The 15,558-nt window shown below is 47.8% G+C and overlaps 1 protein-coding gene across 1 annotated transcript in view; it reads right to left on the bottom strand.

Moving 5' to 3' along the window:
* Window positions 1-268: 268 nt before the first annotated feature.
* Window positions 269-15,558, bottom strand: part of PRRX1 (paired related homeobox 1) — a 43,831-nt gene continuing 28,541 nt past the window's right edge. The window contains exons 2-4 of the mRNA XM_064664314.1: window positions 9,392-9,567; window positions 8,580-8,761; window positions 269-3,965 (exon numbers count right to left, since the gene is read on the bottom strand). Of these exons, the coding sequence (XP_064520384.1) occupies window positions 3,827-3,965; window positions 8,580-8,761; window positions 9,392-9,567 (497 nt within the window). The 3' untranslated portion in view covers window positions 269-3,826. The remainder of the gene's footprint in view (window positions 3,966-8,579; window positions 8,762-9,391; window positions 9,568-15,558) is intronic.

Raw genomic sequence — 15,558 nt, 5'->3', positions numbered from 1 at the left:
GGAGGGATTTCCCTAATGAGCCCACCCCTGACTGCTCCCTGCACAGATGAAGGGACTCAATCCTTTTCCTCTCATTTGTTGCTTTCCCTCCTCCCATCCTTCCCCATCTCCACTGTGGTCCCCTGATGGGTTGCACGGTGTCCCCAGGACAAACCTGCTGGGCAGGCAGCCCCAGTCCCCCCGTTTCCCCACACTAGGCTCCTGCATATTCCCAACCCCAGTGAACACTGTAGGACACCTCAGGGCAGCAACACAGGACACAGATGTGGCAGCTTATAGAAAGGACTGGGGAGTCTTTTCCCCCTTTTATTGAAAATGATCATTTCTATTCTAGTGTAAACACTGTACATTTTACATCACAAAGCAAGAGATAATTTACAGGATACACTTCCATCTGGGAATCCCGTGGCTTCACACGTCAAGCTCCAACAGCCTCATCAATCATCCATCCCTGTCATGCTCAAAAATCCCACTTAGAGAGAATCAGCCACCTATTGAGAAAGGGGGAGCCTGAGAAAACAGCATTTGTACAGAGCTGGTGAGAGAAATGTGTCTCAAGACCGTTTTCTCCCCGAATGGTACCCAAAACTAGTGATAACTGTGGTAACCACGGCAACCTCCTAGAGCTGCAACCAAAAGTCTACTAAAACCCTGGAGAACTCCATGCTTTGAGGATAAGGCCCTTGATTTGCACATATATTTACATGTTTTAATAAAATACAGATTAAACATACAGAATAATAAAATTTGGCTTTGGCTTGATAGACAACAAGACGCTGCCTGTTGGCTGAGATCACCAGCAATTAAGAAACAAACACCAAAACCTCCCCCTTCATCCGGCTAGACTCTGTTTAGTAAATCCATGTAAAAAACCTAATTATTGGGTCACCCATCACCCAGCCCAAAGGTGATGTAAAAGGTCTCATCTGAACTGAGAACAGCCCAGTCACCTGAGGACATCCCTGACCAACCAGCCCGAAACGAGGCAAGACCCAACTCAAACTGGAACTCAAAAGCTTGCACAACCTTCCCACAGGAGCAGCTTGTGCCAGACAATTCCATTCCTCACACAAATATAGTGAGGAGGCTGAAGGTGGGTTTGCACAGATGTTTATGTGGCCCCTTCATGTGAACATCACAGTGTGGGGATGGGTGTCTTGGTCCATGGATGGGTGATGGGGTACCAGGAGCTTCATGCTCTCTGAACTGTCTCCTTGCTAACTTCAGAAAGAGGTGTCTGTATACAGGCAACAAAAAAAAAGCTGCTCAAGGTGATTTTCCTACTGCAGAAAAGGTGGGCAAAGACAAGGGGAAAGCCAAAAGGCCACCAAGACACTGAAGGAAAGAGCTGAAACTCGCTGAAGGAAAGAGCTCCAGGGTGAACACTCGGGGAAGGCCAGGGGAGCTCATCCAGGCCACTGTCACTGCTGGGATGTCAGTGGATTGTGGAGAAGGGCAGCAAGGCAAGGAGAGGGGAGAGCACCAGTTTAAGGCACTCAACAACCAGGTCAACCTCTGAGTAACATTGCAAGGCACTGTGTCCTTTCTGCTTATGCAGGACATGTTCTTTAATAGTTCCTCTGTTTGTGCAGGCACAGCAATCAGGAGTGAGTAGTTTCTAAGTGCACGCTGAGATTTTCAACATGATCACTTGGCTCTAGGAGCTGGAACCACACTACTCATGATAGAAATATTTAGAGATGTTAGGTTCTCCAGACTGCAGAAAACCAAAAAAAGGGATCAAATAGAACATGATGGATTTCTTAAAATGCAGTGCTTGCCCAGCCTCTCTGTCTCTGCTGATGTTCTGATTGTGACTTTCAGCTTTTTGTCCTGATCACAATTTAACTTCTTTTTTTTCCCCCCTCAAAAATACCCATACAGGGAGAAAAAAAATTTCCAGCAGCAACACATACAATCACAGGCACAACTTACTCAAGTTTGGATTTGGGGCTTTTTTCCTAGTGTTAGCTCAAATACTCTGGCTGGATTTCCATTCATCTTCTGCCAGTTTAATTTTCACCTTCACTTTGAAGAGATTTCTTTCTCATTTCCTGAACATGATGTTTTAGTCTATCAAAGCCCACTGTCAGACATCTACATATGCCCAACGTGTCTGCAGCAAACCAGGGTGGAGACCTAAGCCCCTGTACCAGAACTCTCTCTCATAACTGAGTTTCCTTCTCCTTCCCTTATGGTCCAGTCTGGACCACAGAGTAGCTCTTCTACTTTCAGTCAGACTATTCCATGGCAAAGTTTGGACACAAGTGCTGTTGGTCATAAATAAGCCCCCTGCCTCCCTCAAAGAGGCAGACATCACCAGCAACATAAAAGATCCTAGTTTCCTCAGGATGTTTGTATGGAAGAAACCTCTTCTGTCCTGCACCTCCTCTACTCCTCATTGAGAGAAAAAAATTAGGTCCTAATCAGAGCCCAGAGGGAGGACAGCAGGCAGGGAGAGCAAAGGAGAGTGGTTAAGGCTACAGGACAAGCCTCACTGGGCAGTGTTATGGGAAGTGGGGGGTGATAAGGTCTTTGGTGGGATGCTGAGACATCACCTGTCGTCAGAGGGGCCGGCAGAGACTTTCCATAGGGATGTCCTTCTGTGCTCTCAGGAACCACGTGAACCCGTCTGATTGGAGAGGAGTTCCTTGTTGTATTCTAGGAAGCTGCAAATGCCTGTGGGGAAAATCTGCAAAGGAGTGTGGCTCCCTCCAGCACCACTTCTGTGGGGCTGTCACGGGAGGACGTGAGCTGCCACTTCCAGGGCTGCCCAAGGCTGCCGGGCAGAGCTCTGACAAGGGTGAGAGAGGCTGTGGCTGGAATTTCAATGCCTGGCTCCAGGGACCTGGATGCAGCACAAACATCCCAAACATTTTCAATGGATTTTATTTCGTTTAATAAAAAACACCAACCAAGCTTGCATGTATTATCTTATATATATAAATATATACAGTATATATAAAACAAATGCATCCGGACAACGCCTTTCCCTGTGGCACAAACTGTAAGGCATAGAAAGGAGTGTCCTAACAGTCCTATTCTTGGCACTACAGAGCGATCCCTCCGCTGCCCTCCCCCTGTTCACACACCCACGTTGGCTTTTCTCTCTTTGGCTTTTTGAGGCAGCAGTGCTGGCAATACCCAGCAAAGCAACGAAGTGCTCTGAAGCCCAAGGAGGTCTTCCTCACACCTTGGAGTGGTCCAGGCAACCCAGACAGGATGAATCCATCTCGCTGCACTAACAGGCTTCTTGCAGACTACCACTAATGGTGCTGCCTCTGTGGTACAAGGGATGGAGGGATGAGGGCCAGGTGGATGCAATGGAAAGCGGTGACCAAGCAACTTCTCCATGGGTGAGCTGGGGCAGCAGGGAGAGGAGCAAGCTTTGCATCTCAGCACGGTGGTGGTGGGACTTGTCCCTGGGCTGAGACTGGCAGAGGTTTCTTTTTGCAGTCCCATACAAAAATGGAAACCAACAAGGGTGAGACTGTCCTTTACTGAAGAAGCTCGTAGTATATTGAGCAGAAGCAATAAACCCAACAATAACAAGAAAAAAAAAATGGTGGCATTATCCCAAAAGGAAGGAGGAACCTTGTCACTCACGAGCGGTTCAGTTTGCTCCCCACGTTCAGTTCTGGGCGAGGGTTGGCTGTTTTTCTTCTTCTTCTTTTTTTTTTTTTTTCTTCTTTTCTTTTCTTTTTATGCTTTTTTTTTTTCTTTTTCTTTTTCTTTTTTTTTTTTTTTTAGTTCAGCACAGACAAGTTGCGAAGCAGGACGGGTGCTGTTGCATTTTCTCCTTCTGCAAGGCAGCTGCCTCCAGTCGTTAATTGACTGTGGGCACCTGATTCCTCTGTAAACTATATTCCTTTGCCTTCAGTCTCAGGTTGGCAATACTGTTGGCCATGTTCATGCCCTGCGCCGGGCTGGCGTTGGTACACGTAGCGGAGTAGGTGGCCATGGCACTGTGGGATGGAAAGAGAAACACCACATCAGACGTGGCCTCAAACCCTGGGATTTCCACACCTGCGGGATGAATTCCTGATGCCAGCAGGGAATTACCACTCCTCTTTATTTAACACCCCTGTAAATCTTTCCGCTGCAGTTCGCTCAACCCAGGGACAGACGGCCCCAAAGCCGCTTGAAGTCAACAGGAAAATTTCCACTTCCTATTTTCTAACCCCCCTACAAAAAAGGTTTACAATGAGGTCAGCCTGCCAGTTAGACCATTGTCCTTAAAAGTATTCCCACTGGAAGCAGTGCCTTTTTGATGAGAGCAATTTTTGGTTTTATTGGTTGTGAAATCACGTCACTTCTGAAACACATGTTACATTAAAGAAACACTCCGGGAAAAACCCATTTCAACAATTCTGATGTTTTCTGGTTTCAGCCTTTTGGAATGAAAATTTCCACATTTTTTTTTTTCCCCTCAAAACTTCAGCTGATCATAAAGAGGATGCCCTAAAGGTTAAGGGAAAAAAAATCCAACCATGAAATACTTTTTCTCCCTTCAAATAATGACTTTATTCATAAAAACCATCACTTCTGACAGCAGAGGCTAAACCAAAACCTCTGACTCTTTTCTTATCCTACCAAAAAAACTGCAAATCTGTTTTCCAGACTACTTGAAAACTTGTTTAACCCATGTGTCCCAGGGATTTCTGCAAAAAGCAACCCCCCTCCTCCTCCAAACCAGCACACTGTCTGACCTGCTGCATTTCCTATACATGTATCCACAGATCAAAACCAGTTGACCATCACCACATGAACTAGAGATGCCCATTTAACACAGAGGAAACCACAAATGCTCTGCTGGAGGTAAGCTCAGGTCTGGTGCTGACCTTTTCCATCTGCCTGCCCAGGTGGCTCATGGCTGAGGCTCTGGAAAATGCTCCCCTCCATCCACAGCCCAAGAAAGAAGATGGCTTGGCTTTTTCCTTTTTTTCTTTATTCTTTTTTTTTTTTATTTCTCCCAGCACTGAGCTCCATGACTGGAGGAGTCTCTGCAACAGCAAATCTCCCTTGAGGGACAGGGGCATTTGCTGCACAGATCCAGGCTGGAGGAATGCCTGCTCATCCCAAAGCACTGGTCGGATCTCTGACCTTGTAGAGTAGAGCTGACCTGTCAGGAGTTTAAATGCCATCCAGTGCTGCCTGAATCCTCAGCCTCCAGGAGATCCAAACCAGGGAACACTAGTAGGTCCCATCCCAGGCCATATGACTCCCATTTCTCACTTTAAAATCAAAGAAAATAACTTCTTCAGTGAAGGACTGTCATCTTTGCATCAGGACCGGTGGAAACACCACAGCTTACACACATGGAAAGGGCAGCTGAGATCCATAGGATATAAAGCTGCTTGCACACCCACCCAGAGAAAAGCACTGAATACTCTCCCCAGGAGAGCAAACATTCAGGACTCTCAGAGTCTCTGACAGCTACTGGAAGAACACGGAGGATGGACAATAAAAGAGACTCTGCCCAACTGGGGCTGCAACAGCTGCACTTCAGCAGGATCCAGGATGCGATGGATCGGTGTGCCTGGAGTTCTCCCCAGCTGGCTGCACCCCCTCAGCTCCCTCTCAATGGCTGGGCTGGTCACTCTCCTCACCTGTAAGTCAGCACCATGTCAGAAGCTGAGTGTTGCCTGCAGAAGTGTGCAAAGCCTCACAAGGCCTAAAGCTGGTGGCTACTTAAGCTCTCATTCCCACCTGTTTTCATAGTGTGCATCTCTCCCATGTTTTTGTGCTGGAAGAAGAGCCTCAAGGATATACTAGATTAGATAAAAGCGGAATTTTCAGTCTTGGGTGTCCCCATTCAAAACCAGGCTGCTGCCCAAGTCTGGACTGAAACTCCCATGAGTCTCTGGCTCCCAAGTCCCCAGGGGTATGGGGGAAATTACTGGTGCCAAGTGAAACCTCTGCTAAACCAAAAATCTTCAGAAACACCCTCTTTTAGCAAATTATTCTACCAGGAGCAGTACCCAAGAAGGCTGTCTCCAAACATCAGAATAGTTTGAGGGTTGCTCCAGAGACTCTTCAGGGTCTAATAAGGTCTGAATTTACCCTGTTGGCCCCTTCCTCTGCCCCATTCAGGCAGAGAGAAGACTCTCCTTCCTCCATTCAGCTGTCTGTTTTCATGAAACACAGAGGAACATCATGTTTCTGAGTCCTAAAATCCTCCTTTCAAATATGGTTTTCAATGGCCCGTGGAGTCAAAGGTTGTTGGAGTGGGAAGTGCGGGCTGACAGCGCGACTGCAAGTCTTGTTTTCTTAGGAACCTATGCTAAAAAATGTCTAAGCAAAACATTTCGACTTCAAAAAAATAATAGTATCTGCTTGGCTGTCTGTGTGACACAGATCTGCAAATAGCTTTGGTTGACCTGTGGCTGAGTGTATTTGGAGAATAAACACGCTGATTGAAAACTCTCCCCAGATCTAAGAGTAAAACCAGCACCGGCGGCGCAGCTCCGGGCCCTGCTCTCAACCCCCTCCTGGAGTAGCCGTAAATCAGGGGCTGGTCCAGGGAGATGGGGAGGGGGCAGAGGGCCATGCAAACACTCCACATGGCTGGAGTGTTTCAATATTATTTCACCAAGCGTCCAGAATTTTAATAACCTTACTCAGTTCAAAGCTTTAATGAGGCTGTGACAACCCGGCCCGGGTGCCCTTTAAGATGAACGCTATTGCTAAGAGATGATGAGTAGGGACAGAAAGCCTGAGGAGCACGGAGTGTCTGAGAGTCCTGACCACACTGCAGAAATCAGCTGCTCTGTCCTCTGCCAATGCTGGGCAGTGGGAGGGTGACAGTCCATCCTAGTTGGACATGTCACCGGTGGTGACAACTGTAAGCTGCACATATCTCTGCTGAAACATACTGGCTTAAGACAAGGGGAAGATATCAGAACAGTGAGGATGTGTCTCTGCACTGTGGAGAGGCATAGCCTGGTCTGGACCTCGGGGGGGGGGAAAAAACCCAACCCTAAGACTTTCCCTCCTGCCTTGCTCTCCTTGTTCTCATATCCCAGGCACCTTGGGCTTCTCATTGCCCAGAGTGGCCCCAGACAGCCCTTCTCAGTGTACCCCTGGAAGCTAACTTTTTAGAGTCTTCTCCTAGAAGCCCTTATGAAGCCCTCTGTGTAGACATCTTGGGAGGGTTGATCTACTTTTAAAAATGTGAGACGTAGAAATAAGTCATGAGTATTCAGCAGGATGTGGTACTGTGACCAGCACAGTCTCAGCAGGGTGGGGAAGGAACTTGCTTCTCTTCCCTGATCTCACCATCTAGATGCTTCCCTAGGGTGCTACACTACGTAGTACTTCACAGAAAGCCTTAACCACAAAAGGGGGGTTTTGCCAGACAGCAGTCCTTGGATAAAATCCAAAGGATAAGGGCTATCTCTAAGACCAAACTATGCTGTCAAATGCATCCTTTTCAGTGCCTGATTTGTCCTTCTGGAGCTACAGGGGGGATGGGGATGACCCCGTGGCACTGAAGCAAACAAACTATCAGGAAGGCCACGTGTTCACAGGCCTTACTGTGCAAACAATGTTTGGGAGCAAAAAGGGGGTCAAGATGACCAAGCAAGAGAGGTCCAGTGCATGGTATGGCTCCTGGAAGCCAGCAGGAGGGTGGCTGTGACCAGGCCGGAGGAACAGGAAGAAACCCAGCCAAATGCTTCAAGGTCCTTACCAACAATGAAGGCACTGTGCTAAAAAACACCCACCAACCTCATTTTTAACTGCCTATGAGCCAGCTGGCTCCCCACAAACCAACACATCCTGTGGATCTTACGTCCACACCCAGTTCCTGCTGGGCTGTGAATGGCACGAAGGAGGACAGGGGGGCCTGTGATGTGCATGGACATCCCAGATCCTTTGAGACTGGGGTTGCCACATCTACACTTCTTTCCTGTCAGCCCTTAAGCAGCAATGACCACAGGAGATGGGCACTGAACACCAATTTGTCACCTGGTCCTTGCTGCGGGCAAACCACAGCACAGCACAACGTTCACACACACACTTGTGCTCAGGCAACTAGAAAGAAACTGCTCACACTGAGGGAAGGAATGGGAGCAACATGCAAGGAGTTTCCAGCCCTTCCTTGCATCCCAACCAGCGACTGCCATGGGACAGCCACAGAACTCCCTCTTCTGGCCACTGTGTGTGGCTGAGCCTCCCCAAGTGCTCTGCCCTCACCTCCCCTGGATCTGTGCCCCATGGAAAGGTTTCTTCATTGCTTTAAACTGGATGCACGTGGGAAGCAAGTACAACCCCTTCTGTTTCTATGTATCTCTACCTGATCCTCTTTTGAAACTTCCTGAGCTGCAGAGAAAGGGACCACCAAAAAAGAAGCTGCCAGAAAGCCATGATGATGCTGAGCTGAGCCCACCTTGCAAACCTGGCAGTGAGATGGGGTGGGATGGGAACAGGTAAGGAAAACCAGTGGGGTGGTCAAACTGCTGTACCCTCCAGTTGTTCCATGTGAATATAAACAGCCCATGAGAGCTGTCTGGGGGCCACTCTCAGGCTGCTCTATACTATGCCAAAAACCGGCCAGCCCAGAGGGGTTGTTCACTCACCTGTAAGGCGAGGCGGTGCCCCAGGAGAGATAATCAGTGGGTCTCGGAGCTGGGCGAGGTACTATGGGCTGCTCCACGGCGGTCACGTCCCCTGAGTAGGATTTGAGCAGAGAGGCATTCTTGCTGGCCAGCATCGCCCTCTCGTTCCGGCGGAACTTGGCTCTCCGGTTCTGGAACCACACCTGGGGCGGGAAGCACACAGACCCACCAGCCATCACAACCAGCTCTGCTGTGACACACTCCTTCCCCACACCACCTGTGCCCTCGGGACTCTGTAAAAGCTGGCTGCTTTGGCGTGCCTGTCCCTGGGAACTCCAGTGACAACACAATCCTTATAAAGCCCTCACATGAGGGACTGGCTCAGTGAGGTCCCTGTGGGACCAGGTCTGCCTTGTGCTGATGGCAGCAAGGCCTGGGAGTGCCGTACAACACACCATGTTCCACGGTCTGCTCTGACCTTCCAAAGGCACAGGCTTGCAAGCTAAGGGCTGAACAGCTCAAAATAACATGAGCAGCCTGAGCATTCACCATCTTGGCCTTGAGAGAGCCACATGAACACGTGTGACTGGGCAGGTGGCACTTGTGGCAGCACAGCAGGCTTCCCAGTCCTCCTCAGGGCAGGTGGCACTTGTGGCAGCACAGCAGGCTTCCCAGTCCTCCTCAAGGCATGTCGCACTTGGGGCTGCAATACAGCAGGACCCAGAAGCTTGGTGACCCTTGTGTGCCCCACAGGCCTCAAGGATTTTTGCTGCCTTACTGGAATAATGATGATGATCCCCCAGGTGAGGTGTGACTGGATACAAGGCGATTACCTGAACTCTGGCTTCAGTGAGGTTGACTCTGCGTGCAAGGTCTTCCCGTACAAAGGCATCGGGGTAGTGTGTCCTCTCAAAGACTCTCTCTAATGCCTGGAGCTGGCTGCTGTTGAAGGTAGTCCTGTTCCTTCTCTGCTTTCTTTTCTTCTTCTCTTCTGAGTTCAGCTGATCATCTAGGAGAGATGATTGGAGATGTGAAATGCTAAAAAGGCAAGAGCCCACAGCCATGGGGTGGATAATCTCAGTGGTTTCAAGATAGAAAGGGGCTTGCACAATTTCAACACCACACATTAACCACATTGTGTTAGCCTCCATTTAAATAGGAGGTGGAAAGTCCACTGACCCCAAGCATTTATTTTCCAACTCAACTGCATTAAGATTTGTACCAGCTCTCTAAAGTTACCCCATTCCTCAGCTTCCTTATCTTCAAAATAAAGAAAAAAAGAAGTCCAAAATGCACCTCCCTATTCCTGACAGTCCTGGAAGCCTTTTCTGACTGTAAAGAATCATGAAGCCCTGTTCTCTTGGCTTCAAATTTCCAAGGATTGCCCTGACTGGGATATAATACAGATCTCTGGGGTAGCACAAGTCCTGCATCAGCTCCTACTGACTGTCAGAAGGTGAGCCTGTCTCTGCAAAAGGAAAGCACAAGGAAATGGCTTTACTCTAGGTTTGACTATAGCCAAGGTAATGCTGTCCCCTGCAGCTCTGTTTGGTTTAAATTCTCTTATCCTCTGCACATCCAGAGCGGGAGGCGTCATTTCGGGCAGAAACGGGGGAGCTGTGAACAAAGAGGTGTCAGACAGTGGAAATGAAGCGTGACTGATACGGGCCTGAACGTGAGACAAGGACAAAAGCCAGTTTCACTTGTATGCTGGCAAGCCAAGGACATAGAAATACAGTCAGATAGGCAGGGATAGCATTGCAATTGGGAAGCAAAAACCCAGTAAGAGAGAGACTGAGCATAAGCACATTGCATACTGCTGAGTTTGGAACAGTTGTGCCCTCTCCAGCATCCTCTGTGCCTTGCCCAGCCCAGCAAGGTGTTGAGCAACAATCTGTGTGTCCCATAAGAGCGTGTATTGTTCTGTACCTGGTTTGCACTTACTCAGCAATAAATCAATACATCTGGAGTCACACTTATCACTGCTGTCTGTGCCGACGGTCACTGGAGCAACAACAGAGCTGACATAGCTATGAAATGGCTTCTCTTAGCAAATATCTGCTCTGCACCATCTCTCCTTTTTCCAGGGCTGCTGCAGAGCAACATGTCCTGTACCAGAGTATGCTCACTCATCACAACAGTCACAGCCCAGCAAACACTTCAGTTACTGTGGGATGCCACACTGAAGGAAGTGGAGAGCAAGGCACCAGCCTGGGAAGGCAGGAGGCCACTGCTGCAGCCATAAAACAGTCCCGTGCAGGCTGCAGGACTGGCATGTCATTGCCTTGTACTCATCCCTCTTCAAGTGCTCCAGTATGTGTGGAATCCCTCCAGAAACATCAAGGCTTCCCATGCTCCTGCAGCCCCAGCCTTCAATTCCCCCAAGCACAGCGGGACAATGTGAGTGTGGTCCCACTCTCCTGCGTGGCAGAGCAGCAGCTACACCTGGGGGATCTGAGGCAATATTCCTGTCAGCATACATTAAAATACACTGATCACTGTATCTATAAAAATACACATGTGAGTTAATTATATTTTAAGTTCATTACTACACACCTTGGCCCAGATGACAGTCAGCCTCACCACTGAGAGTCAAAGGGCTTGACCTGCTATATTCAATGGCAGAACATCCTCTCGACAGTCATTCCTTTTGCCATATACAGATATGACAGGTCCCCTCATCCTCCTGTTCTCCAGGGGGTATGTAAGGTACAGGGAGAAGCTGACAAGGAAATTGAAGTCTATGGTTGTTGTCCTCACCACCTGTTTGTGTTGCTTTTCACAGCCCATCTGGTACCAGTTACTGCACCTGAATGCCTCTGGAGCAAGGCCCATCCATTTGGGAACAAAAGGACATTCCTCTTAAATTAAAGTAGGTTTTTCAAATTCCTGCAGGTTTTCTGTGCCTCCATTCCCAGTCTTCCTCCAACAGCCTGACAATCCCCAGCAGACTCCTTTCCAGCCCAGGGATTCCTGGGTGCAAAAACACGCCCTTGGTTCTCTTGTATCTGAGAGGAAGCGTTTGGAGACCAGTTTTTAACAGGCACGTTGAATCCTAAAGCTGAGCTGGGAGGGGACTGGCAGAGGCAGGAATGTGTAAGACAAATGTGTAGGAATGCCAGGGAATTAAAACAAGGCTACAGGTGAATCTATCCTGCTTAGGTGGTGGGAAGCAAGGTGGAGAAGCAGAGGGATGGAATTTAACCACTGCTTGTGCAGAACACCCTGCACACACTGCTACCTGCTCAGGGGGCAATGCTGTCACTAGGTCTGTCCCTTATAAAGAAGGAAGAAAGTCCCACATGTCCCTCTCTTGACTCACCATCAAAGCCTTCACAAAAAGGGTCAGCTATTTCCCCGGTTCTGCTGGGGAGCTCTGACATAGTTGTGCTGCTCTGCACCTCCCAACACACCAGACAGCGAAGAACAAGCCTCAGGGCACCAACGTCCCTCAGAATGGCACAAACATCACAAGACCAGCTGCCGTAGAGGCCAATGTCAACATGTGTGTCTGGCCTCCTCCAGAGTTATCCATTTAATACTATTTTCTAATCTAAACCCTGCCTATGAGAACCGTATGAACAAATCAATAAAGGCCTTTGGGACCCCTTGGGAATCCCTTCCAGGCCTCTGAAGCATCAGTTTCTGCCCAGAAAACTACACCCGGCTGGAGGGAACCCGAGCCCGAGGCCGTCTGGCCGTTGCTCAATCCTGCGTGACAGCTACACATGAGGAAGGGTGAGCACATCACTCTGGGGAGCAAGAAGAAGGGCCAAAGTCTGTAAAACACTGGAGAACAAGAATTCCTCCTGCCAAGCACGTTAACACAATTTGCCTGGTTTCCTCCCGGCGTAAAGCGAGACGCCGGTGATTCACAGCTCACCTCGTAACTGCTGGGCCCGAAAACAGCAGGGCCAAGGAGTGGAAAGTTGTCCAAGGAAAGGCAGTGTCCGTGCTGCAGTGACTCACGGTCGGGTCACTAACACACCTCCAGCAGCGGCTGGCACGGAGCAGGGATGTGAGTCACCCCCTTTTTCCAGGACATAGATGGATGGAGGGGACTGAGAGTGAAGCACAACCTGTGACAGGGGGGTTGGCATTCTTGGGTTCTCCTTTCACAGCACCTCCTCTGCAACAGCACAACACAGCTAGATCCAAATGTCTACAGCAGTGACTTGGGTAGCAGGGGAAAAAACATAACAGTATTAGCCCAAAGCATGGCTGAGCTGATCACTCCTTGCATCTTGCCATGCAGACATGCCATATGCTGATTACAAACTGCTAACGAGGGACTGCAGACACCTAAACCCCAGATGCCTGCAAATGTCACCTTGCTCACAAGCACACACCGCCTGCCTTCAACATGTCAGCAGGGGATTTTTTTTTCCCTGACATTATTTCTTTATCAGGAAACAACACTGAACACTGAATAATGGTATTCCTAAACACTGTTGACAGCGCTAGTGACTGGAGTCAGCAGAAACGGAGAGGAAAACAGCTCTAAAGGTTTTTAGATAGGTCAGAAGTCTTTCATCAACATTCTTTTAATCACAAAAATTTTATTACAAACAGTGTTCTCAAAAGCTGCTTGCAAATGTGTCCCCCAGAGAGATCAGGAACCCAATGCTGGAAAATCTGGGAATTTCATTTCAAAATTCCAATCTATCATGCTGGGCTGGGGGACTTTGTTTCCTGTTTCTGCATTTGTGTTTTCCTGCACTACCTCTACATTCGTCCATAACAAGCAAATCCTGGTGTCCTACACAAGTGCACTGAAGCATTTTTAAGTTCTCCTAAAAGATATATTAGGAAATATCCTGTTCTTTTCTCCTCCTGCAGCGAGGCAGATCCCCTTGCCTACACTCCAATCTATGCTCCTTACTGTCCCAGTGCCTATGACTATCACTGGGGCACCATCAGACAGTTCCTCCTGGGATGCCACACTGAAAATACAATGCACTATAAACAAAACAGAACTGAGAACTAAATGCCTATGTGCAAGTTACAGGACTGGTGTTTTTTGCACCAATACTTGCAACCACAACATATTTTGGATTTCCAGTTTGCAGGAATGCTTGTGCATACTTGCTTTCATTCCAGGTCAGAACAAAAACTAATTTCCAGATGAGATTTACATTGTGTGGGCAGTTTTGAAAAGTTTTGACCGGTTCCATTAAGCCCAGAACCAGCTATTGCAGTACATTAATTGGATCCCAATTGAAAGTAAACAATTGGATTTAATTAAGTGAGGGACGGAGACATTTAACCACAGTGTCATATACGGTGAGGCAGGAAAGATTTGTCACACCAGTTATATAAACTGTAAACTGAGAAAGGATTCCAGGAAGAAAATAAGGAATCACACTTTAATCACAGCCTTCAAAATGAGAGGTTACCACTAAAGTTTGAGCACAGATCTAAGAAAAAACAAGAGAAATTATTTCACAGCGAAAAAGAATAATAATCTATAAAGGTAGCAAGTAAAACCTCTTTTAAAATAAAAAAAATACTGCAAGCCAAAAAACAAAGAAGTTTTATTCAGAGCGGTAGAGAAAGAAAGGAAATGGGATAACAGAAAGGAAAGGAACAGAGGTTTTTATTGGGTTTAAAGTTAAGTTTTATGAAGTTTGAGTGGAAGTATTTCCACGGGTCACCCCAGGCTCCGGGCAGACTTCTCTCCCCAACATCAGACCTCCAAACAGTTACAGCCCTTTGCAGACTCTGCTTTGCTTTCGATTCACTGCAATGCTCCAAAACACTGCAACTCTTTGGGTGCAGGGCAGCTTTGTCAACTTGCATCGTAAAAAAATCAGAAAAAACCCCCCCAGACACAAAAGGTTTAATCCAAGCTAAACCAAGGCACTAGGCAGGGGAGTGGGAAGCAGGGATGGGGACATACAAAATCCACCTGATGCCAAAGCCCTGCTCCAGCCAATCTGAGACAGGTCCGTTGTCTTTGCCAGACATGAGCAGGGACAGAAGAAGGACACAGGGAAATACAGGGATAATATTTCATGCCCGAAGTATCTTTCTTAAGCCTCCCAGGAGAGAACAAACTCCAGTTCATACGTATTTCCACGCACAAAAAGTATTTTCAAATGAAAATAAGAGTTAACCGCAGGGTACACAAAAGCTACACGGACCAGTTGCTAAGTCCCTGCAGCAGCCATCACAAATGCAGGAAATACGAAACGAAGATGACACTTAAAAGAAAACTAAATGTGTTAAGGTAGGAGATGCCTGTTAAATCACATTCTGAAGCTGGCCCTGGTGACCAGCAATACCAAGCCCTGATAACAGCAGGGTTATATTTGTGATTACAGGTCAGACTAGAGAGATTTCTGAACTATCATTTGCCTCTCATTGTGCAACACCGGCTGAGCTTTTTTCCTAACCTTTGCTGTTTGGTTTTTTTCTCAATGCTCAAATTATTTCAATTATACAGAAAATTCAAGTATCCAAAGTTCCAGTCTTGTTAACATCACCAAGAACACAGAAAAAGATAATAAAGAAACAGATGTTTTATTTCTTTTAAAAGACTTCACTTGTGATTACCTCGTAATTAGGTTCAATTTGTCACACAAATAATAAGTTGTTTTGTGCAAGAGCATGAAGCTTCAGCAAGGGGATACTGAATTTTTCATACAAAACCTGAGTCTGAATATTAAATGGAAAAGTGTGTGTATTTTCAGCATTACCCGTGGGACTCTGGCAGCTCCTCTCCGAAGTGTCTGCAATGTGGAACCTATCAGGGTAATTTTTGGCTGACCGCATACAAACAATTACATATCATTACAGAGCTGTGAATAGCTTTTGCATGGATAGCATGGATAACATGCCTACGGTCTCCTGTTGCACTTGGCTCTGCCTGCCAGACCAGGGGAGCTCACTGAGGTCCTGCACAACCACGGCTTCCCCAGCGCCAGCGGTGTTACCCTCGCTGTCCTCCAGCAGGACAAGCGCTCGAGCAGAGGGACCTCCCGCCTGCACCGTGACCAAA

This window comes from Pseudopipra pipra, chromosome 9, assembly GCF_036250125.1.
Source record: "Pseudopipra pipra isolate bDixPip1 chromosome 9, bDixPip1.hap1, whole genome shotgun sequence".
Lineage (NCBI taxonomy): Eukaryota > Metazoa > Chordata > Aves > Passeriformes > Pipridae > Pseudopipra > Pseudopipra pipra.
This window is presented reverse-complemented; position numbering and strand designations above follow the sequence as displayed.